The 25,917-nt window shown below is 38.1% G+C and overlaps 1 protein-coding gene across 7 annotated transcripts in view; it reads right to left on the bottom strand.

The window, feature by feature from the left end:
- TARBP1 (TAR (HIV-1) RNA binding protein 1) overlaps positions 1 to 25,917 on the bottom strand; it is an 84,484-nt gene that overhangs the window by 29,630 nt on the left and 28,937 nt on the right. For 5 of the 7 annotated variants that reach the window (XR_011437795.1, XR_011437796.1, XM_023647327.1 and 2 more), the window contains exons 12-20: positions 24,608 to 24,780; positions 15,657 to 15,754; positions 12,287 to 12,448; positions 9,751 to 9,938; positions 9,062 to 9,323; positions 8,774 to 8,962; positions 7,258 to 7,448; positions 7,001 to 7,072; positions 5,513 to 5,633 (exon numbers count right to left, since the gene is read on the bottom strand). Coding sequence is in view for 4 of the 7 variants with exons in the window: in XM_023647327.1 (XP_023503095.1) it covers positions 5,513 to 5,633; positions 7,001 to 7,072; positions 7,258 to 7,448; positions 8,774 to 8,962; positions 9,062 to 9,323; positions 9,751 to 9,938; positions 12,287 to 12,448; positions 15,657 to 15,754; positions 24,608 to 24,780 (1,456 nt within the window). In the remaining 3 variants the exon portion in view is untranslated. The remainder of the gene's footprint in view (positions 1 to 5,512; positions 5,634 to 7,000; positions 7,073 to 7,257; positions 7,449 to 8,773; positions 8,963 to 9,061; positions 9,324 to 9,750; positions 9,939 to 12,286; positions 12,449 to 15,656; positions 15,755 to 24,607; positions 24,781 to 25,917) is intronic. The other 2 variants (XR_011437797.1, XM_023647324.1) reach the window with 1 other exon arrangement.

The following is a 25,917-nucleotide window of genomic DNA, read 5'->3' as shown; positions in this document are numbered from 1 at the left end:
TGCAATTTGATATAAACACCTAAGACAGGAGCACCACAGTACAATGCCAGCACTAGACACAGGAAAATGACAGCACCAAGCCTTTCTCCATTAGCAGAGCTCAACCCTGCTTGTCATGGTCGTGCTGTCTAAATTGAGCCAACTGCCGGGATGACTTCTGTTACATAACTACTTGGGCTTCAGCTGCTAAGATGGCACTAAAAAGCGTATTTACATTTTCAAATATCTTAAAGTCAGAAAAGTTATCCACCACCTCTGAAACCATTTTTTCATCTAATGTAGACAACTCTCATCTATTTTGTAAATTCTGAGATCTTTATTCTTCCATAATCCCATATTATGCATTTCAGTGTGTACAAAATTTTATGACAGCCAAGTTAACATAGATTTTAATGACACCTAACAATGATTAAAATCTCATAACCTCCTCTATTATCATTATTTCTTTTGGGAAGTTTTCTTTTGATATAGGCATGTTTCGGGTTTCATGTAGTGCTCAGCCTCAATGCAGCTAAAAATGGAATCATCGCTAGGGCAGATCACACATGAGTTCAGGAGATGCGTCCTCGCTCCAAGAAACCTGACAGCAGGGCCTCACTCGAGTCACTGTCCTCACTCACAAGTGCTCAAATGCCCTTTTCAGCTCAAAATCTGTCCTTTTACTCATTTCACTCAATGAGCTCTTTATTCAGAAAGATCTTTCTTTTCTCTACTAGTCTATCAACTCTCTCTAGTTTCATGTGCCTCCTGACCCAACCTGGACCCCAAGAATAATCTCTACAGTATCTTCAAGAGCACATCCAATTCTTTTCACTATGACCTCAAACCCATTTGCAAATTCCCTACTTCTGAATCAACCCAGGGGTCTTACATTCTCTGATCCTACTTTCAAGCCGCCAGGCACTGCTAAAGAAAAGAAAAATCGCCTGTCCCAACTGACTTCATTAAAAATATGTATTCTAGCTCCAGCTAGGGCCAGGGCCCTAGCTGCTGCTAGAGCAGTGGTTCTCAAACCTGGTAGTGCTTCAGAACCACCTTGAGGGCTCCTTAAAACACAGATTGCTGGGCCCCACCCCAGAGCTTCTGACTCAGTAGACTGGAGATGGGGCCTAGGAATTTGCATTTCTAACAAGTTCCTGGTGATGCTGATGCTGCTGCTGGTCCAGAGAAGACACTTTAAGAATTACTGTGCTGGATAATCATTTTGCTTTTTTCAAGTCTCTTCCCATTCCTATTTCCACAAGGAGAATTAAAAATCTTTACTACTTCCCTCAAGGCTTTAACCCAACCCTTTGTTCTACTTGGACCATATGATCTTTCTTCCTACTTCAACAAGGCCCTACACCAACACGCTTCTGAAAACACCCAGAAATTCCCAACAGCTTCTTCTCCATTGACTTCCTCCTACTTGCTCTCTTCAACACCACTGAGAAGTCTCCTGCCAATGGCCACCTGAGAGGCAGCCTGTGGTGGAAAATAGGCTCTGAGTTTGAATTTGCATTCTGAGATTAAAATTTATAATCCTGGACAATTAACAGAGGTCTGTATGACAAATTTTCTATAGACAAGATTATTCAATGAAACAAATTAAGGCAACTACCAACACCAGACATTTCTTCTCTATTCACATCTAATTTTGGTTCTACCCTACTTCTCTGACCTCTCTTTTCCACGGCCTTTTTCTGGTTCTTTTTCCTACCAATATACTTCAAATGTTGGTGATTCCTAAATTCCCATTCTTGGCCTCCTCCTAGAGTCTTGTCTACATTTGTAGTTTCAACCATCACTGGGTATGGTGGCTTCTGTTTCTTCCTGAATACCATATTCCTAACTGTGGGTAATTTAACATGGATGCCTGAAAGCAACTCAAATTTAATACATCCAAAGCTAAATTATGGTCTCAAATTTTCTCTTTCACCTGGCCAAAATTGGGGCAACTTGAGCATTAATAATGATAACTACAATGGATTGAAACACATTAATTATGTTAAGATAAAAGATAAAAAACAAAAAAAACCTCACTGATCACTTTTAGAAGATACTATGAAGCCAATGAATTATTTTGAATACTGACAAATAATAGGAAAAAATCAAGCATTTATCCTGCCTTTCCTATAGGAAATACACCTCAGGGTATCTAAATATTTTATATTTGGATACAGAAGTATTTCAGCTGATAAATGAAAAAGCAATAATAGGATTAGAGTATCACCATTTTGCAAGTCCTAAATAATTAATGGAGCTAGGCAATCCATCAATGATTAACACCACAAAAGGAGACAACCAAATATTATATACCTCCTAATGGATGTACACTCTTCCCCATTCCCTCCCCCATATCAAACCTAAATCTGATCAAGGCTCTAGATCTAAATACCATCTTACAGAAAATATGGGGTCAGAGGAACATATTAAAGGACACTGTGAAAATTCAAACAGCAAAATCCAGACTGTGGAAGTCTTTATAAGATAAAAACAACCTGCTTTCTTCAAAATATACGTTTCAAGTTAAAAAAAACAAAAGAAGAGGAGGGGAATCTATAGATTAAGAGACGTTAGAGAGATCTCAACCAACTGCAGTATATGGACCTTATCTGAGTCATATTTCAAACAAAAAAACTACAAAAAAAACGTAAAACTATCAGGTAAATTTAAACATTGATTGGGTATTTGATAATACTAAGGAATTATGGATTTAGGTATGAAAATGGTATTGTACTTATGGCTAAAAAGAATTCTTTTTGAGACATACTGAAATAGTTACAGGTGAAACCGATGTCTGAGATATGCTTCAAAATAATGTGTGTTGGGGGCAATGTCAAGGATAGACAATGAGAGTGTCCGTTAGTTGATAACTGTGGAGGCTGGGCCATGAATTGACAAGTTTTAAATCTACTTTTATAAAATGTTTGAAACTTTTCAATAAAAAGTAAACAAAAAAACTCCCCGCATGGACCTCAATAAAGCCTAAAGAACTGGAAGAAAAATGAAAAGAAGAAAACAAAGGGCAAGTGCTCAGGTAGCTGCTCACCCACTAGGCGACCAGGCCACCACAAACCCTTAGCCAGGCACTGGTGGCCCTACACATTCACAGTATCTCTTTCCAAAGCAGAACTTCCACAGTGCCAGGCAATCCTTTAAGATCTCCCCAATTAGCAACCTCTTCACTTCCTCTAGGTTCACTGTGTATTCATCCATACATCCAAAGCTGAGTATCTAACATGGGCACTGGTGACACACCAGTGAGTAACTCCCACCCTCTGTGGTTTCTGCACTTGAGTGGGAAAGATCAAGTTTAAACATTACCATATATTAATTCTAACTGAGATAATTGCTGTAAATTTAACCTTTACCTCGGTTTTCAAACCCCAACCACATTTCTGCCTCTTTACTCTCTAGAAATGACCGTGCTTCCTGGCTCAGAAAAAATACAGTGTCTCAGGCAAGAACTTCAGGCATGCCCTCCTTTTATACAAACTCACCACCACCCTCCCTCCCTCCTTCTTTTCTCCATATCAGAAGACGAGGGGTCACTCCTAACTATTGTTATCCTACCCACTCTGCTCTGGATATGATCCTTTTCCACTTTCTCTAGGATTATTCTTTCATTTTTCTTTATTTTAAAATTCCCTTTTTTAATTTATTACTTACCCTGCTCAAATTTTCCACACCAAAAAACAAATCCTTGGCCTAAGCAAGTTTCTACTATGTAACTTGTCTGTCTGCTTTCTCATCTGTTAAATAAAGCTTATCCTTCTAATGGACATTAGAACCAATCTAGCCTATTCAGGGATTTAAAAAAAATACAATTCAAGTACCATAAAAATCACCATTTTAAACTGTCCAATTCAGTGGGTTTTGGTATACTTACAGAGTCATGCAACTAATACCATTACATAATTCCAGAACATTTTTATAAGCCCAAAAAGACACCCTGTGCTCATTAGCTTGCCAATCTCTTTTACCCCCAACCCCCAGCAACCACTAATCTATTTCTGTCTCTGTAGATTGACCTATTCCAGACATTCCATATAAATGAGATCTTACAATATGTGGTCCTTTCTGACTGGCTTCTTTCACTTAGCCTAATGTGTTCAAGTTTCGCCAATACTTGCTATTTTCAGCTTGTTTTCAATAGCTATACTAGTGGATCTGAGGTGGCTATTCAAGGATTTTGCCTGTGTGACTACTGCTGGCCTCTCCATAGTTAACATTTTCTCCTCTCTATTAGATAATTTCCTTCGGCACATAAACAAGCTCTAATTATCCCCCACCTTTAAAAAGCTTCTGGCCCGTGCCCCCTCCAGGCACCATCCCATGTTTTCCTTCTCTTTCAGAGCAAACTCCTTAAGAGTGCCTATACTCACTGTCTCCACTACCTCAACAACAGTCTTCTTCCCAGCTCCTTCTATTTAGGTTCTCATTCTCACCATTCCACTTCTGCAGAGGTGAGTAACGACAGACTTCTTGCTGAATCTAATGGCCAGTTGGCAGCCTTCTTTTCCTCCACACCTGCAGGAAGCACTTGCCTCATTTGGCATCTAAACACCATCCTCTCCTGGTAGCCCGCCACCATACTGATGGTTCACCCAGAGTTCAGCCCAGTGTCACCTACTGGGGAGGTCCTCTCTGACCCTCTATCTAAACAGCTACCCCTCCTCCTTATTCTGCTTTATTTTTCTTCTAAACACCCATATATTTATACGTCAGTATACATCATAATACGTTATTTGTGTCCTATCTGATGGAGTATCCTGCTACTTAAAATTCTACTCATCCTTAAGGAAGCCAGTAAAACACTATTTCCTCTGACACATCTCCCCTGACTCCCACAGTGCAAAGGAGGGAATTTTTGCATAACAAATACTTCCTAGGTTTTATAGGGCTAAGGTTGATCTGCTACCTTCAGAAAACAAACGTATGATGAAGACTGCAATTTCAGTACAAGCGACTGAAGTGGGTTCTGTGGTCATCGGTTACATCCCAGAGTACAAGCCAGTTGGTGGAAGCAGCCCAAGCACTCCATCTATCTCAGCTTCAAATGCAGAGTGAGCACTATGTTTGACTCTACGTCCTCCTGTCTTCTCCCCAGATGTTAGCCCATTCTGCAGACAGTGTGATGTTCATTTATAAATGATTTTGCAGACTCAAAAAAATCAGTTCTTCACATTATGCCACTTTCTAAATTTTCACCTTTTTATTCCATTTCTTACATAAAACAATGTATGGATCTATCACTCTAAACATAACTGGTTTTGAGTAGTACTGGGGAAAACACAGAGTGAAGTTTAGATAGTACAGGGAAAACATTATTATTCTCTAAAACCAAATTTGAATTGGACAATTACTAACCAAGATTTAACTAAAAATATGGACCATAAATCTCATGTTTCTTTCTTGATAAAGAATATTTAAAAATACTGATTCTATCAACATAAAGAGCAAATGTTGGATTTTGACTTGTTAATATACAAAACCAAAGATAATTTAAAGTAAAATAAAGCATATTTACTTTATCTAATAACTTGATTGCAAGATCTTCCATAAACAACTTATGAGACATATTTGAGCCATCTAATAAACACAGGAATTTGACAGCACAAATTCTCACATAATGGTCCTCTCTTTTAGTACTAAAAAATATAAAATGATACACCATGTTAACACATTTTCAAGACAGAAACATGTCAAATATTAGTTCCAAAATATCAAAACCATCAACGTTTTCTAAAATTAGGTACCATTCATACTTAATGATGATGCTTTTTAATTCAGGATAGACAGAAGATAAGAAACGAATATTTCAAAAGGAGAGCGTGTACAGAAAGTCTGAATGAGCACAAATTCACGCAGACTTCCGGAAAAACAATGCACACACTACTGAGGCTGGATCAATAATATCTTATCTGTAGACAAAACAGATCACAGCTCAAGAAACTATTCCTGAAAGAGGACCACAGGCCTCTCTGTGCACGAAGGTGAGACCACGCATCAAACACCTCAGCGGCTCGTCTTTACCACGTGTGTAAGAGCACTGTTTCTAAGCGACAGGCAAACTCAGCAAGCATCACATGCTCTAAGCACCCCAGCGTTTTCAGTGTCCACACATGGAAAGATAAATTAAGTGAAACTGTTAATTAGTATTTCCAAAGTTCATTAAAACTGTTATAATGTGATAAAAGGCGTTTTAATTTAACATTTGTCTAGTAGAAATTAAAGTATTTTGGAATTATCAACTAAAAAATTTTACTTTCATTGCTACACTAAACCAGCTAAGAAACAAAAAAATCAATGAAAATAATTAACAATGAAAAATGTATGTATTTAATGAAAAGTGACAGATGATTCAAAACATAGCTGTGACTCACAGAATAATAAAATAACTACACATTATTATTTGTTGTCCTAAACTCTAAAGTGAATAATACAGCACTATTTATTATCTTCTTTAAACACACAAGCACATACAAATTTTTGAAAACTATGTGAAAAAATAAAACTAAAAAAAGCTATTTGACAAGCTCCCAAAAAACTAATTCAGAGGTTAGATAAGAATAGTCTTATCCCAGATATCAAAATGTTAGGGCCTGTTCTAAGAATGATTTTATTTTTGTGTATAGCAGACTGACATGCTAAATGGTCAATTTTAGCCAAAAAGGGAGTGAAATGTATGTGCCGGTGATCACCTCTTCTGCCTAAAAAAAGAAGAGGGAGAGGGCTTTTATGTTCCCTGTGGTCATTTCCTTATTTATGCTGGATTAGACACCAAAATTTTTTTAAAGTTTATCAAATTTTAGTAAATAGTGACAGATCTGAAGAAAATATTTTAGCAAGGGAATATAATTTCCAACATACTTTTGAAGACATTCAATATCTTATAAAATGTTAGATATCACTAGTAAACATTTATTAAATTTAACCAATACAGAATGACTCTCATATGATGTTAAATTTCGAATATTCCACTGACATCAAGACATGGAAACCCCACCATACTCACTTTTCAATAACAACATTTGCTGCACAGTCACGTCCAAGATTTTCTACGAAGGTCTGCACATCCTGAATAAGTCTTTCCATAAAAACATTTGATAAAAAAAACCGGTTTTAGACAGAAAAAAATTAAAGCCCCAAATTTAAAGTTAACTAATCCTTTATATTCTTCTAATTGAAAGCCTCAAAATAAAGACATAATTCTTCCCACATAGGTACTTAATACTGTAAGTTATGACAGGTTGAAGTAATGGCATCTTTTACCTTTGATCACGCCTAAATACAGTTCCAAATATGCAAGCCTCAAGGACAAGCTCGCTATAATTTTTAGCACTTGATAAAGATTCTTGGGACACATTTGAAGGAGAAACTATCCAAGATTGGCAGCAATAACTTATCAGCGTATTGAAGACTCCAGTTTTTAAAGCAGACATTTCAATTATCTTGTACATAATCTGAAATGAAATACAATGATAATTTAATCTTTGACCAATTTAATTAAAAAAAATTAATGTTTTTAAAAACTGTTCCTTGAATGGTTTCAAATGAGTTTCAACATAGTCATGAGTCTAAAAAATTAAAAATTCATTATTGTTAGAATTTTGCAAGATGATCAAGAATCACAGAAAGCTAATTTTTCATTTCTTTATAAAAATAAATCCAATTTTACTGATAGTGATATTCACCCAAAACTCTCCAAGAGAAACAAGTGCCCAAAGTAATTGAGTGAAAGGGAAAAAACACCTCTCCCTTTACACTTTCAGTTTTCTTTCACCAACGTCCTCCCTTTCCCCAAGGCAGCAGAGACCACTGTCTAAGCATGTGCTGTGGGCAGAAGAGGACTGGGAGGCAGTGCCGGACAGCAGGGTAATAAAGGACTGGACTTCCACTTTCCCCTCCGGATGAGGAGGCGCACGGGAACTGCTAGGCATGACCTCATTCCATCGTGTCACATTCCCTACTGTGCATCAGTGGTTGTAAACGCAATGCCTCCAGAAACCAGAGAGACCTTTTGACAGGTTATATTCAAGGAAAAGTAACAGCATAAGTGCAACGACAGATGGCGCCTGATGTTTGCCTGCAGTATCCAGAAGAAAGCGAGGAATGGTTGTGCAGGGGAGAATGGGAAGGGGCACGCCCTATCTGGACAGGCCAGGCGACTGCTGTCCTGGAGGAATGACCAGTGTTGCCAAATCATCCAGTTTCCCAAGATTCCAAGAGAAGAGGAAATACAGATTTTCATGCCAATCTCCCACTTCTTAAAAGTTGGCAACTAATTCAAAATTTTAAACATTATATGAACCAAATAAAACATGTTTGTGAGGCAGAAGTGGTTCATGGGCTACCGTATTGCACATACTCTTTCAATCTAAGATTTTCTTGTTCTTACTCATGACACTGAAGAAGGTTCAAAATACTCATTGACTGAATGAATAAATAACAACAAATCTAATATGTGGTTACCAATAGGACTCTCTTCTTTCTCACGTGCTACAGGTCACACAAGTTAAAAAGAAAACAAAAAGTTATCCCATTTTTATCTAAAGGAGTCAAATTCATAGAAACAGAGAGTAGAATGGTGGTTAGCTGGGGCCGAGAGGGAGGGAGAGAAAGGGAGTTGTTTCATGGGTATAGTTTCAGTCCCCCAAGATAAAAGAAGTTCTGGAGATCTGTCACAACAATGTGAATACACTTAACACTACTGAACCGTATGCTTAAAAGTAGTTAAGAAGGTAAATTCTATGTTATATCTGTTTTATTTCAATTCAAAAAAAATTACCTCTTTTATTTTGAAATATGCTTGGCCCTTTATTTTTGCGGCAATGGTAAGAACTTTGGTATCAAAAACAAACTGAACAAAAGCTTTCAAATTAGACCAGAATATCAACTGAGTGTTGCTTAAAGAAGATATAATTTTCCAAGCCATGTCAAAAGACTCTATGCAGAGTGATTCAGAAGAGGTCAGAAGCTGGTAGAAAAAAAAAGAAAGAAATATGTAATTATTATTTAATTTCAGAAACTGATTTCCGTTTCTATATTCTTTAATTCATCTCTCACTATATCTTACCTTGGGAACCAAAATTTTCATGCACTGGAACACAGGTAAGACCTGGTCAGAAGGAAGAACTGTGAGGGCTTCTAGTGCAGACTGCAAAGTCCTTATTGGCATTTGAACAGCAGGAAGAACGGGTTCCAGAACTTCACCCTCTGAGGGTGGTATCAGGCTGTGATACTTTTTCAACAGGAAAGAGAGGCAGACCCACTGATCATGAATATATTGTGCAACTATTTTCCCCCATCCTTGGGAAGATGATGATTCTTCAAAAAAACTGAAACAAAAAATAAAGTCACTACTCCATCCTTCCTTAAGTCTGTCTCAATCTCTTTTGCGTGTAGTACACTATCCTTCTAAAGAGAGACATTAAACATCATTATTAAATTTCCTCCCTACCAAAAGACAAGGAAACTACATAAACCTCAACTTTCTAACTTGCCTGAAAGTAAACATTTTCACCCATTTTAAATGATTCACTGAAAACTAAATGCAGAAAAGTTAATGGGTTTCCAGTAATAGAGATGAATAATGTGATAATGCATTATTATTCTGAATGAGCTCTTATCTCCAAATTTCCAAAACCCTGTAAGTAATGTTGAGTAATCACTAATCATCTCAATGACTGAAACAAAAGTGGATTTTTAAACATCAGCAATAAAGATGCCTTTCATGTACACGCTGCACTCCGAGGGGGAACACACCTGCTTGGCTCCTCTGTGTGGGGCTTCTGTAGTGTCTGATTGGGCTGAAGAGAGGAAAGGAACCTCTCCGTGGGTCCAGCATCCAGCGAGTCCAGCTGTAGTTCCGGCTTCTGGTCAATGGCCTCACACACCATGGCCAAAGCAGCCATACTAACGACTCTCTGAACTTGTCTACCAAGTGTTGGCTCCTAAGGAGAAAACAAACAATCTTTACTTACCATAAGCAAGTCTTAACGAGGACCTGAGTTGCCAGTCTATGGAAACCTCATGCCTCCTTTCCCTCTTCCTGTCTGCTACTAAACATCAGAGGGAATCAATACACGCCATTCAGTTTTACCACTTCTGTACAGATTGGAGGAAACAAAGTTAAAGTGGCAACAAAAATTCAGCACTTCAGAAATAAGACATTTGATCTCTTCATTTGACAGGTGGGATCCCAGAAGTAGTATATGACAGACTAGATATATACAGAACCCAAAACAGTATGTGAATTAGTACTTCTCAAACTTTTTCATACTTGAATATACATTTGGATACAACACTTCCATGGTGAGTTTTATTTTAACTGTTTGGCTGAAGAATATTAAAAAGAAAACAAAGGCTCCAGGCATATATATAAAAACTCCTTAGATCAGCTGTATACTGCTTTTGGAGAGGTGGCACAGCATAGCAGTGAAGAGCTGGACTCATGAACCACACGGCCTGGGCCTGAATCCTGGCTCTGCACTCAGGAGCAGTCTGACTGTGAACATACTGCACCTTAGTTTTCTCATCTGTAAAATGGGGACAGTAATAAAATCTACTTCACAGGGTTATTGTGAAGATTAAATAAATGGGTTATTTCATGTAAAGCATGAGCTTAGAACTCTATTATGTAGAAGCACAAAGGAAGGAAATCAAGACAGCCTGGTTTCATACTCAGAGAGAGACAATCAACCATCTCTAACCAAGAAGCCAGGAGCGCAGACGAGAACCTAGTCATAGAAAATAGCTGCACCCCAAGACCAACGCAGTTCCAATGCTGCCAACCAGTAACCTCTCTACCAGAAAGGAACTTCCTACCACTTATTCCACACCTTCCCTCACCCCCAAAAATAAGTCAAGTATCTCTACAGATAAATTTTACACGGCAACACTGCCAACATATGAAATAAAATGCAGTGTTACTTTCGAGCCAGTACAATCCCTGCTAACCTTAATGTAATCAGTGAGTTACTAAAGAAAGCAAGCCAATCTTTAAGAACTACTGCAGGACGGTTCACGATTTTGTCTACACTCAAAACTCACAATGTCCTTTCATGACACTAATGTACTAATATGACTAGATGTGATGCTGGAATATTAATCAATCCGCCTTATCATTTTCTTTTAGGACAGTTCTTGAGAACTATTTTAAAAATTAGATTATTAAAGCAATCAAGTAGTTTGTTTCAATTAGCAGCCCACACTAGACTATGATTCAGCTCAACTTTACTAAACATTTACCATGTGTTAAGGGAAAATAGCTAACATTTATTGAGGACTTTCTATGTGTGAGGGACTGTTCTAAAGTTTTAACGTGTATGAGCTTAACTTTTATTCTCACACCAATCCTATAGCCTTCATTTTGCAGGGGCAATAAAAGAGGCACAGAGAGGTTAAGTAATTTCTCCAAGGTCATATGCCTAGCAAGGATAAAGCCAGGATTCACACCCAGGAAGTCTAACTCCAAAGCCTGTGTTCTTACCCACTACACTTCATTGTGTCATGTTTAAGAAATGCCTCCTCCACAACCACAAGGACCCACAACCAAAATATACAACTGTGCACTGGGGGGATTTGGGGAGAAAAAGCAGGAAAAGAAAAAAAAAAAGAAAAGAAATGCCTCCAGGTGCTAAAATCTAGTGGAGAAGACATAAACTACTCCAAAAACAAGTAAGATGAAAATAAATTCTATAATGGAGGCATAAAGAGCCACAGGGAAATGAAGGAAAGAATGAGACACTGATCCGAGAAGGTCTCTAAGAGAAAATGCGATTTGAATTGGGCCATGAAGCACAGGTGGATACTGACAAGGGTACACTGGAAGGGAGGGCATTCTTAGCGGAAGGACCAGACAGAATGAAAGCCTAGGGAGGAAGGTGATGACATGTGGTTGTGATCTGTGAAACGCTATACGGTAGCCTCGAGTGACTGCAGCATCGGGGGCACTGTGGGCAGGAAGAGAAAAGGCAGTGGACGACCAGGCTAGAAAACGAAACAGAAATGATGAAACTGAACACATTAAAGAGTCCCTTACTAGCATAAGGCAAGAGGGCAAGTCCACCTTCTGTATCTAAACGATGTGAAGACTGAGGTCACCACACCTTTGTTACATACCTAATATTATGATAGGAGTCCCAATCTTCATCAAATATTATGAACAAAGGATACTATCTTAAAAATTAAATTTCAGCAGATGCTTTTTATGAAATCAAAATATTGTATACTAATCAACTATGCATTCCACGTATGCCTTACTCAACATAACCACAAACCTTGAATCAAAGAGGATTACCTGTCCACTGTCCATCTCTTGAAGATGCCGAATGGAAGCATTTTTCAGAGGAGAAATAACTCTCCAAATGGGGTTACCTCTTTTCCATCCCACCTTCACATGCAGATTTATAAGCTCAGTTAACACCATCAGGTATAAATGGCAACGATCCAGATCTGAAACCTGAGACAAACAATAAAACACTTAAGCAGGGTCCATGATTTTCATAAAACTATGAGTTCAGACAGGAAATAAGTTTATTTAGAAGCAGTAAAACAAGACATTGATGAGGAAAAAAAACACTTCCTCCAAGAAGCCTTCCATGATCTTCCATACAGAGCTAAGGACTCTCTTCTCTGTGCCGACACAGTGACTCTGCCTTCAGCACAATTATAGGACTTTTCACAATTTACTCATCTGTCTCCCCACCTTAATAATGAGACCCTGGAAGGCAGAAACTATGTTCTACCAATTCTTGCATCCCAGGGCTAATACTACATCATAAATAGTAATAACAATCACCACTTCCTTTGTTTCGGGCAGTTTACAATACGCCATTCTCACAAGCAAGACTACGCCCCACTTTCCTAAGACTCAGTCTCAGAGGTTAAACAGCTTCCCCAGCGTCCTAGAGCCAGTAACGGAGGGACAGGACTGAATGCAGGTCTTTCAGACCAGGCTCAGTCCAGTTCTGCCAGCCACCAGCTCTGTGACCCTCGGCAAGTGACCTCACCTCTTCCGACCTCAGACTCCTTAGTCAGAAAATTGGGAGGGTAATAGCTATCCACCACAGAGTTTGTGAAAGACTTAAGTGAGACAAAGTATGCTAAGTGGACTGGCGGCCTTAATTTTTATTACTATACCAATTACTACACCCTCAGAGGCCTCCTGTGGCACACAGGAAGCACATACTTCATTAATGTAAGCAGTTTTTACTGAGTGACCACTACATGCAGGCACCTTGCCAAGTGCTAGGATTCAGTGCAGACAGAAGGTAACGATTACAGGACCTGGTGCTAGACTGATCATAGCGGGGAAGAGTGAGGGATAAAGGTGCCAGGGAGGAGTCCTAAGTTTGGGGCTTGAGAAACTGGTTGGATGGTGGTACATTCACTGCGAAGGGACCCTGGAGGGGAATCTGGAGAATCTCTGGGAGGAATGATAAGGGATTCAGTTTTGAAAAGCCTAAGTGTGAGAATTTCAACTTGAGTTGTCAAATAGCAGTTGGTTGAATGGGCGTTAAGCTCAGAAGAGCAGTCTGAGGTAGAGACAGATGTGAGGGTGTCTGGCACAATGGAAGCTGGGGATGTGGGTGAGAGCATCGAGACAGAGGAGAGAACAAGGAAAGAAGGGGCCAGGGCCAGCCTATGGAGAGCGCTGATGTCCAAGGCTATGGTAGAGAATGGATATTCAAAGGGAAGTGGGAGTGATGGCCAGGGAGATGGGGGACAACCAGGAGACAATGATTGTCACAGAAGCTATGGAGGGCTAGTGTTTCATGGGGGAAGTGGTCAAGAGTGTCCAACGGGGCCGAGGAGTCAAGAAAAATGTGGTTTGAAAAGTGTCCATTAGGTTGATGACAAAGGAGTCACTGACAACTTTCCAGAGAGCACTTTCCATTACATGAAAAGAGGTAGAAACCAGATTAGAATGGAGTCAAGGAGTCTGTTCATAGAACAGCTTACAAAGAGAAGGAAAGAGGGTGCCAGGGGAACATGGAATTGAGAGGGTTCTTTTAAGGTGAGGGACTCTTAAAGCTTGTTTCAATCTCATGAAAAGAACCCAGGAGAAAAGGAGAGGTTGAAATACAAGAGAGAGAGAGGACAATCTCTCCCTGCAGAGGGCAGGCAGGGAGCATGGACTCAGTGTGGGTGGGTGTCGAGACATCTGACAGAATGAAAGTGAGGCGATTCCAGTCTCACGGCTACTGTCTCCTCTGGGAAGCAGAGGTGAGGCAGCGGCGAGCTGCAGCCAGCCTGTGCTGCAAGTTCATCTCTCTCTCAGATTCAGCAGCCTGAAATCAGCCATGGAAGTTGATAAATACTACAATTCGGGGCTTTTCCTCCCTGAAATCCAGTTGTTAAACATGGACCCTCACACTGCTGAGGTGGGAAAGTAGGGGAAGAGATTTTTATTCAGCTGTAAGCTACCAAACAAATGTACTTACTTGGGAATTCTAATACCTAATTTATTAAAGGGTGAATTTTTCCAAATAATTTTAAACTATCACATACTGAGTTTACTTCTTAAAATCTTTGCACCTAAAAGATAAAAATCACATTACCCTTTCCAATTTTAAAGTTATTTTCAACTTCAAATTCCAAACAAACAAAAACTTTTACGTTATATAATAGGGTACACAAAGGCTCATTATAGTTCTTTTGTAGAGCTATGAAAATTTCCACAATAAAAAGGTAAAATAATACTCATGATAATTAAGTGATATTGGAGCTAGACAAACAAAGTTACTTCTTTATCAAATGCCTTCTTGGAAATTTATGCGTAACAAAACTACTATTAACAATTGCTTAATACAAAGAAAGCTAAAGATAAACACTTCCCTTTTTTCTTTATATACATTTTTAATAGAGTTTTTTATTTATATTTTTGCCTTCCTATCATAACATCTCAAGTCTTTCAGTATAAAATTTGTCTTTTTATATTTTCACACCTGCGGACCAGCTATCAAACAAAAGTACTTAATTAAGGATTGTTAAAATAAGTGTATGTTCTCAATTTATTGACAATCTAATAATTCTAATTGCTTCAATATTTTCCCTAGAGATTTCAACCACAAAAAAATTGACTGAGAGGCATTTTTGTAAGAATTAGTATTTTATAAATATTCTTGAAGAAAGTGGAAAATATGAATTTTTGTCAGAAGTCCCAGAAAGAACAAGTTATGTGGAGAGCAGAGACAGAGAGGACAGCTACATTCACAGAGCATCCCTTTTACCTCAGACCTATTGTTCTCAACTCTAACTGCATTTCAGAGCTTTAAAAATACACAAGTACTGATACCTGGTCCCATCCCAAACCTGCCAAATCGCTGGATTCTGGGACAAAATATGCATTAAAATGCTAAGTACTTCAAATGTTATACCGTCTGAAACTCTCTAAACCCTAGGAAGTAGACGTATTATCTCCATCTTGCAGATGAGGAAATTGAGGCTCAGAGAATCTACAGAACTTTCCCAAGGTCACAGGTATCACACAGATGGAACCAGAAGTAGGAGACTCCAAATCTTAAATCTATTCTGCTTCCTAAGGTTGCTTCTCAAGAAACTATCATGATAAAGTAATATTCTTTTCAATTTAATACAGTGCCTGCCAGTCAGTAATCACTCAAATTTCATGAAAACAATGAAAAGTTACTCCAATGAATACTTACACTGCTTAGTTCATTCATAGTTAGTCTTCTGAGAATAAATTCAGATATGCTCTCTGTGGTCGACATGACAAAGTTCTGAAGAAGAGTACATACCTCATCTGTATGGGAAAAAAGTGCACAACTAAAATGATAGAAATAAGTTATTTGGTAAAAAATACTCTAGATACTCTAGTAAAAGTACAACTATGTTAAGCATATGGGTGAACTGCCAAAAATGAATTTCAGTAAAATAATAGTCATCTGTACATGGGGAAATCTGTACTTCAATCTAAAAAATCATTTAGAAGCTCTCGTTCTGGCTAAGACGGAACAGGGACACACCACCCGCTGCCGCTGAATGCAGCTATCAAACCCGGACGGCATTTTTGAAGCAGCTATTGGGAGACTCTGAAAGGTAAAACATAGCAGACGGATTCCGGAGGAAGTCCTACTGAACAGTGGTGGGTTTACGGTGGCCCTCCTGCAGACCAGAACCAGAGGCAGGAGCAGTCAAGAAGGGGAGCAGCAGAATGCACCCCAACTTTCTGGTCAGAGAAGGAAAGAAGGAAACCCCAGGAAAGCAGCCAGTGAGTCCACAGGAGATTCCAGAGAGGGAGGCACTCAGGAGAAGGCCCCCAGAAAGTGGTTTATGAACTTGGCTCCCCAGCGAGCTGCTACACCTGGATCTGATACCAATCAGAAGACCACAGACTTTGAGAACTGAACTAACAGAGAGACAACTGCCCAGGCCCCAGACTGATGGAACACAGGGGCACAGGTCGAGAGAGAAGTGAAAAGGATTTGAAAAAACAACTGACAGTGGAACCAACATCCACAGAAACCGGTCAGAGTTAAGGCCTGAACTTAACCAGGCTGACTGACTGCTCTACAAAAATACTAACATTCTCCACAGGATTTAAACAAGATCCAGAGTCTCACAATATTTAAAGTATCTAGGGTACAATCCAAAATAATTGGGCAACGAAGCATCAGGAAATTCCTAGGAAAAGACAATCTACAAACGACAATACTGAGATGATGTTGATGTTAGAATAACCTCACCAAGACTTTAAAGCAGCTACTATAAAAATGCTTCAACAATCAATCAAGAACACTCTTGAAACAAGTAAAAACACAGAAAGTCTCAGCAAAGAAACAGAAGATATATACAAAAGCCAAATCGAAATTTTATAACTGAAAAGTACGATAACTGAAATAAAAAAACCCTCACTGGATGGGATCAGTAAGAGAAAGGAGATGCAAGAGAAAAGAGTCAGTGAACTTGAAAATAGATCAATAAAATATACAATCTGAACAACAAAGGGAAAAAAGTGATTAAAAAAATAAATAGAGGGGCCAGCCCAGTGGCACAGTGGTTAAGTTCACATGTTCCGCTTCTTGGCGGCCCAGGGTTCACCAGTTTGGATCCCAGGTGCAGACATGGCACTGCTTGGCAAACCATGCTGTGGTAGGCATCCCACATATAAAGTAGAGGAAGATGGGCACGGATGTTAGCTCAGGGCCAGTCTTCCTCAGCAAAAAGAGAAGGATTGGCAGCAGATGTTAGCTCAGGGCTAACCTTCCTCAAAAAAAAAAAAAGACTGTTAGAATGGACAAAAAAATCATGAACCAACTATATGCTGTCTATAAGAAATTCAATATATAATATCTCCAAATAAATCTTCAAGTATAATGAGCTAAACAGAATAAAAGTAAAAGGCCAGGAAAAAATATACTATGCAAATTATAATCAAAAGAAAGTAGGAGTAGTTATATTACTATCAGACAAACTAGACTCCAGAGTAAAGAAAATAAGCAGGAATAAAAAGAGACATTATATAATGATAAAAGAGCCAACTTACTGGAAAAACACACAATCTTAAACACATATGCATCTAACAAGAGCACTTCATGAAGAAAAATTGACATAACTAAAAGGAGAAAGAGATAAATCCAAAATTATATTTGATGTCAACATTCCTCTATCAGTAATAGGAAGAGTAAACAGAGAATTAGCAACGATATAAAACTGAAAAATGCCGTGAAGCTCTTAGAAATAAATGACATTTATAGAACACTCAACAAAAGCAGAACACACATTCTTTCACGTTTACATGGCACATTCACCACAACCTAGACCATAAACCAAACCTTAACAAACTGTAAAAAAAACTGAAATTGTACAAACTATACCCTCTGACCATAATGGAATTAAATTAAAAAGCAATAACAGAAAGATAACTGGAAAATCTCCAGATACGTTTCTAAATGAGACTTTCAAAGAGAAAGTCTCAAGAAAAGCTAGAACATATTTTGAACGGAAAATACAACAGACCAAAAAGTATGGGATGCAATTAAAGCAAAATGGAAGGGGAAAATTTACAGCATTAGATGTCATTTTAAAAAAGAAGATGTAAAATCAATAATCTAGGCTTCCATTTTAATTTTAAAAAGGCAAAATAAACCAAAACAAGCAGAGAGACACAAACAAAAAATAGAAATAATGAAATTGATAAAAGAAAAAATAGGGAACATCAATGAAACCAAAATCTGGTTCTTTGAAAAGGTCAATAAAATTGATAAAGCACTTAGACAGACAGGAGGAGGACACAGATTACCACCATCCCTATCAGGAATAAAAGAGGATACTACTACAGACCCCAGACCCTGTAGGCATTAAAAGTATAAAGGAATACCACAAGCAATTCTAGAAATACAACTGTCCCCATTCACAAATGGCATGATCGTCTACAAAGAAAATCCCAAGGAATCTATTAAAAAAACTCCAACTAATAAATGCTTTGGCAAGGTCACAGGATACAAGGTCAACAAACAAAAATTAATCATTTTTCTGTATACTAGCAATGTACAACTGAAAACCAAAAATTTTAAAAACGTATCCTTTACAATAGCTTCCCCCCAAAAGAAATACTTAGGTATAAACCTAACAAACCCTGTGCAGGATCTATATGCTGAAAACCATAAAACTCTGATGAAAGAAATCAAAGACAATCTAAATAAGCCAAGAGACATACTGTATTCATAGATTAAAAAGTCAATATAATAAAGAAGGCAATTCTCCACAAATTGATCTGTAGACTTAATGCAGTTCCAATCAACATTCTAGCAGGATTGTTCTGTAAATACATACCAACTGATTATAAAGTTTATACAGAAAGGCAAAGGAACTAGAACGGCTAGAAATATTTTTGACAAAGCAGAAGAAATCTGAAAGAATCACACCATCTATTTTAGGACTTACTGTAAATCTATAGTAACCAAAAGAGTATGGCACTGGCAAAGGATAAACATACAGATCAATAAAACAGAACAGAGTCTAGAAACAGATCCTCACAAATATGGCCAATTAATTGTTTTTAAACCACTTTATTGAGATACAGTTTCCATAACATACAATTCACCCATTAAAAGTGTATAATTCAATGATGTCTAGTATAGTCACAGAATTGTGAAACCATCACCATAGTCAATTTTAGAACATTTTCATCCCCACAAAGAGAAACTTCATATCCTTTAGTCATCAACCCCATAATGCCCGTCCCCTCCCAGGCCTAAGCAACCACTAATCTACTTTCTGTCTCTATAGATTTACCTATTCTGGACATTTCTTATAAATGGAATCATATAATATGTAGTTTTCTGTGACTGGTTTCTTTCACTTAACATAATGTTTTCAAAGTTCATCCACGTGGTAGCATATATTAGTACTTCATTCCTTTTTAAGGTCAAATATGGATATACCACATATTGTTTACCCATTCATTCATCTATCTACTTTGGATTGTTTCCACCATGACCAATTAATTTTTGACAAAAGTACAAAACACTTGAACAAGGAAAGGATAGTCTTGTCAACAAATGCTGCTGGAGCAACTGGATATCCATAGGCAAAAGAATGCACCTCAACCGAAACCTTACACCTTAAAAAATGAACTCAAAATGTATCATAGATGTAAAAATAAAAACCAATAAAATATTTAGGAGAAAATCCTGTGTAACCTGGGGTTAAGGCAAGGATTTCTTAAGCACGATGCCTAATGCACAATCCATAAAACAAAACAAAAAAATAAATAAAATGCAATTCATCAAAATTAAAACTTTTGCTCTGCAAAAGACACCGTTACAATGAAAATACAAGCTAGAAGAGAGGGAGAAAATATCTGTAAATCACATACCCAACAGGGGACTTGTATCCAGAACGTATAATGAAATCTCATTACATACATTTTATACAAGAATATGAAAACAAATAACCCAATTCAAAAATAGGCAAAAGATTTGAACCAACACTTCACAAAATGCTGTACCTATCACTCTTAGAAATGTTCACTTTTTAAAAGATTACCTACTGCATTAAAAATCACAGCATGAATTTTAAAGTTTCGAGTTACCTATTATAAAGGAGAGTACCATATGGCTTCTGAAGTGTCTCACGAGTCACTTGCCAGGTCAAGAAGCCACCAGCAAATGGTTGGAGAGTAAAGCTGTTTACTAAAAAAGTAAAAAACTATAACCAATGAATATGGTAAGAACAGAATACCCCTCTCTTCCATATTCTCTGCCTTTTCTTTCTCCTATAATATACTCAACTCCTTAAATCTCAAACTTACATTAATAGCACAAAGAAATATTTACTTTTCTCAGATACATTTAAACCCAACAGATTAAAATAAATTTAATTTTCCAGGATTACAAGGGAAAGTTTAGGGCTTGAAGAACAAAGTGATTTGAAAAAAAAGTAGCTACTGTTAATGTTTCCAAGATTATTATCACTACCATGGTGGTTCCTATTAATTACCACAATACAGAAGAACCTCTCTTTCACTCTCAAGTCAAACCCCCAGTCACCGCCACATCTCTAAATTTAACACTCCATCACAACAATATACAAACTGTGTGCAAAGTTCAACCAGGATGGTGTTTACAGTTTTGTTGCCTAGTCTGTGCCTCATATAATTGAGAGTGGTCAACTGAATCCCAAAAGAAGTGGTAGCAGAATTGGTGAAAAAGCTATCTCGGTCAAAATCATGATGAGATACCACTTCATAGTCATTAGGATGGTCGTTATCAAAAAAATACAAAAAAGAACAAGTGTTAGTGAGGATATGGAGAAATTGGAACCCTTGTACACTACTGATTGGAATGTAAAATTGTGCAGGGACTATGGCAAACAGAATGGCAGTTTCTCAAAAACTAAACATAGAATTACCATATGATCTAGCAATTCCACTTCTAGGTATATACCCAAAAGAAATGAAGGCAGGGACTCAAACAGATGTTTGTACACCAATGTTCACAGCAGCATTATCTGCATAACCAAAAGGTGGAAAAACCCACATGTCCATCAACAGATGAATGGATAAACAAAATGTAGCATATATATTCACTGGAGTATTATTCAGCCTTAAAAAGAAATGAAATGCTGACACACACCACAACATGGATGAACCTTGAAGACATCACGCTAAGTGAAATAAGCCCAACACAAAAGGACAAATACTTATGATTCCACTTATATGAGGTACATAGAGTAGTCACATCCACAGAGACAGAAAGCAGAATAGTGGTTCACAGGGGCTAGGGAGGGAGAGGAATGGAGGGTTATTGTCCAGTAGTACAGAGATTCGGTTTGGCATGATGAAAAAGTTCTGGAGATGGATGGTGGTGATGGTTGCACAACAATGTGAATGTACTTCACGTCACTGCACTGTACACTTAAAAATGGTTAAAGCGTAAATTTTATGTTACATACATGTTACCACAATTTAAAAAAATAAAAGATATCTCAGGAAGAAAAGTACAAATAGACACAAGAGACTAATCAAGGCCAGAAAATAGAAGCAACCCAGGAAAAAGGTGAGACTCAGCAAAAAGCATCAAATCCATTATTGTGACAAATTCAGCAAGTAGTTGGGACAGAAGTGTGTCTGCTTAAGGCCAGTTACTTTGGCCCATATAATCCAATGTAACTAAAGGGAGAGCTATAATGTAACTAAAAGTATATTTCCTCAAATATAAAAATAAACATTGTATAGGTATTCTGAATTTAAAAAAAATAACCACTGGAACATCATTTAAAAAAAATTCTTCATTTATGTATATATGGATGCACAATCCATGAACTGATCTCATTAGATGCAGTCTAAGACGGTGTTTCATATCACAGACTGCATTGTATTTACAGATTGAAGTCTTCACTTCAAATGCACGATCACTAGCAGCAATGCACGCCCGGAGCTTCCCAGCAAGCCTACGACATTTCCCTAGTCCATTACTAACCTCTTTCCTAAATACTCAAATCTCCTCAAACTTCCAACACTTCTCCTCCACCCTCATCCTGTTTCCTCTTTCACTCAGAAAACAGAACAAATCAGAAAAGAACTCCTACAACACAATGTCCTACAGCTCCCCGCCTACCTGCACTTGCCTCCCTAGCGGTGCTCCCGTCTAAGACCAGCCTCTCCACTTGCAACCTGCATCCTGTGCACTTTCACCTCCTCCTGGACACCAATAAGCAAATAGCCCCTCCTCACATCTGCAAAATTTCCCTCTGCTGAATCACTTCCATCTGCACACAAACATTTTTTCCTTCTTTAGGGAATAAAACTTCTCTTATTCCACCAGCAGCAACTGCCCCATTTCTCTGCTCCTCTATACACAAACCCCTTGAAAGAGCTCTCTGTCCTCAGTATCCCCATTCCTCTCCATGAGCTGTCCCTACCACCGCCCCAAAATTGCTTCTGTCAAGGTCACCTAAAACCCATGGTCAACTGTCGGTCCTTATTTTAGTTGATCAGCAGCGTATGATGCAGTTATCAGTCCTTCCTCCTGGAAACACTTTCTTCACTGGCTTCCAGGATTTCACATTCTCCTGGTTTTTCTCTTCTCTTGCAGCAGTAAATTTATCCTAAGTATCTTTGCTGTTTCCTCTTTGTCTCCCCAACCTCTAGACAATTAATTCCTAGACTATTTACTCATTTATAAAACAGAAATAACTATTTTCCTCTTCCCTAATCAAAGAAATCCTGTCAGGATTAAGATCTATTTACAGCTAATTAAACTTGATATGGTTTACCAGTTGTATTGGAAGTCAACTACTATCTATATTAAACAGATTTCTTTTGATCTCACTTGGTAATATTAAAAGAGATATGCATGAGGAGCAATGGGAACGCCTACATTCTGCTGGAAGGACATAAAATGTGTACGCAACTACTTGGAAAAACAATTTCTCTTTATCTTTTAAAGCTGAATATGCACAGATCCTAAGAACCAGTACACACCCTGGAGAGACTCACACAGGCCCAGAAGACATGCAGACAGTGTTCATGGCAGCACTGTACATAACAGTAATAAACTAAATACAATCCAATGTCCAGCAACAGGAAAATGCAGAAAGTGTGGTGGCACCATACAATGAAGATTATACAAAAGAATGAAGAAAGGACACGGATGAATCCTAGAAATGTGTTAAGTGAAAAAAGTTACAGCAGACTTCTTACAGTAAAGTAACATTTCTATAAAGCTCAAAAGCAGGAAAACTAGACAATATATTGTTGAGGGATATCTACATATGTGGCAAAACCATTTTTTAAAGTGCATAACAGTGATAAAGATAAGTCAAAATAAGAAGGCAAAAGGAGAGGACGGAGGAGTAACAGGTAAATGAGTTCTCAGGTTGGGTGATGAGTGCATAGGTGCTTAATTAGTTTGCATCATAACTCTATGCATCATACACATCATAACTCCACCACACACTCTATGTTTGTATCAAATATCACGACAATTTCCCAAAGGCATCCATGACCCAGTCCTGCACCTGAAAGCACCGAGTCTAGTAAAAACAGTCAAGACATGTCAAATGAACCCAAATTTATACTCTTAAGGAGTTGAAAATTTTATAAAGTTACTGTTATGTGTACAGCATTTGGTTCTGCTACCATTATCAAAAATATCAGAACTTGAAACCTAGCTTTAATATTTTTTTTAAAATTTTTTGGAGGAAGATTAGCCCTGAGCTAACTACTGCCAGTCCTCCTCTTTTTTGCTGAGGAAGACTGGCCCTGAGCTAACATCCATGCCCATCTTCCTCTACTTTATACGTGGGATGCCTACCACAGCATGGCTTTTGCCAAGCGGTGCCATGTCCGCACACAGGATCCGAACCGGCAAAAACCAGAGCTGCCGAGAAGCGGAACGTGCGAACTTAACCGCTGTGCCACCAGGCCGGCTCAAGCTTTAATATTTTATAAGCATATATTAAAATCTAACCTATCAATGTTATCCTCAGGTTTAACCTAATACCAGCAACTCTCTAGAATTTTTAAATAGCAAATTTCTAAAATTCCAAGTGAAATTGATCAGAAAGGATTGGGAATCAAGGTTTACCCATCAATATTGTCATCTGTAATGTCCACGGGTTTTCAAATACTGTTTTACATAGATCTTAGCTTAAGGGGAGAAGAAAGAGCTTAATGTTTCTATCTACTACCACTATACTTTTTACATGAAGTATACATAAAAGGTGCTCAGAGATGAATATATTTCAAAACAAGTAATTATAAAATTACTGCCATTCTCATCGGTTAGGTTACTTTCTTCATACTGGCAATTAGAAATGGATCTGGCTTAAACATATACGAAATAGTGATCATTTCTGATGGTCTGGAAATCAATGATCAAGCATACATTAAAAAAAAAAAAGCAAATGACATCACATTCTAAAATCAACAGTAACCAAGAATGTAAACACTAGGAAGTCAGCTCCATGAGGGCAGACACTCAGTGCTGGTCCTTCACGGCTGCATCCCCGGCATCACCAGGAGACCCTCAGTAAATATCTGTTGAATGCATGAAGTGGTCCTGTTATTTTAAAAGGTCAGGAATTTCCTCTCATTCTCAATACCAACAATAGACCAAGCAAGACACCAACAGAAACTAGTTATCCTCACCATCTTGGGTACTGGAACCTTTCAACAAGCAAGTGTGCAATAACTTCAACAGCAACTGGAGGCATCTGTCAGTTTTCAGCAAGGGCATGTAGGCATTTGTACCAAACTTCATAAGGGCATCCAGAAGAGGATCTAAGAATATCCTTAATACATTCTGTGTTCTCCGCTTTTCACTAGGTATTAAAAGACATGCCCAAATCAAGCATTTCAAAAGCATATAGAAATTATTTCCCATCTATAATTTATGGAATTGGTTAGCTAACGGATTCAATTAGACAGAATTAATCTTACGGATGATCCAAACATCCAGCCCCTATTAGGACCGATCTTTCCACCTGCGCCTTCTCACTGAGGGCAGCGATTCACCAGGGAGGAAAGCACAGGGAAGAACATACTGCACCAGCTCTAGGCACAGCATGAAGGAAATCCTATATCCACCTGATTTCCAAACTAAAACGCAGAGACTCTGCTTCAATAATTCAAAAAAAACCAGACGCTAGTCAAGGAAACAAGGCATGTTAAAAAAAAAAAAATACAAGGAATTAAGGATATATGAAAAACTACTGTAACCAACTTTAGTACTAAAACTTTGTCTAGACAAGAAATTTGATGTTAATCAAATTAACTGCATGTCATGCAAATACACAACCTAATGAGGCTGCTTTTGTAACAACTGTAATCTAGCGAGAACTGATCTGCTCACTTTCTCAAAATACAAATGAGATTGTTTTATCTTTATCTTATTTATAATTACACATTTTACAAAGAGGCCAAATCCAGCAAATTACCTAATCTTATGCTAGGACCTTACAACCTGTTCTTGTAACATTCTCATATAAAACCAGTGATTACTGCATGCAGTTTTTTTGACCTTCTCTAACAGTTTGACTTACTAACCTAAAAGGACTAATAAGCCCCTATTCCTATTAATTTATTGTTTTGGGGGGTTTTTTAGGGGTTATTGTGTGAGGAAGATTGGCCCTGAGCTAACATCTGTTGCCAATCTTCCTCTTTTTGTCTGAGGAAGATGGGCCCTGAGCCAACATCTGTGCCAATCTTCCTCTACTTTGTATATGGGACACCTCCACAGCCTGGCTTGATGATCGGTGTGTAGGTTCACAACCAGGATCCAAACCTGGGAATCCTGGGCCACTGAAGTGGAGCATGTGAACTTAACCACTGCCCCACTGGGCTGGCCCCAATTTATTGTTAATTCTAAACATTTCTTTAGTATATTACCAATGTTCTAGTTCCTTCCTTTAATACACTGTAATTAATCCCATACTAAGCATGGAAAAGTCTGAATAGGC

The sequence above is a fragment of the Equus caballus genome, chromosome 1, assembly GCF_041296265.1.
Source record: "Equus caballus isolate H_3958 breed thoroughbred chromosome 1, TB-T2T, whole genome shotgun sequence".
Lineage (NCBI taxonomy): Eukaryota > Metazoa > Chordata > Mammalia > Perissodactyla > Equidae > Equus > Equus caballus.
Note: the sequence above shows the minus strand (reverse complement) of the source record. Positions and strands in the feature narration are given on the sequence as shown.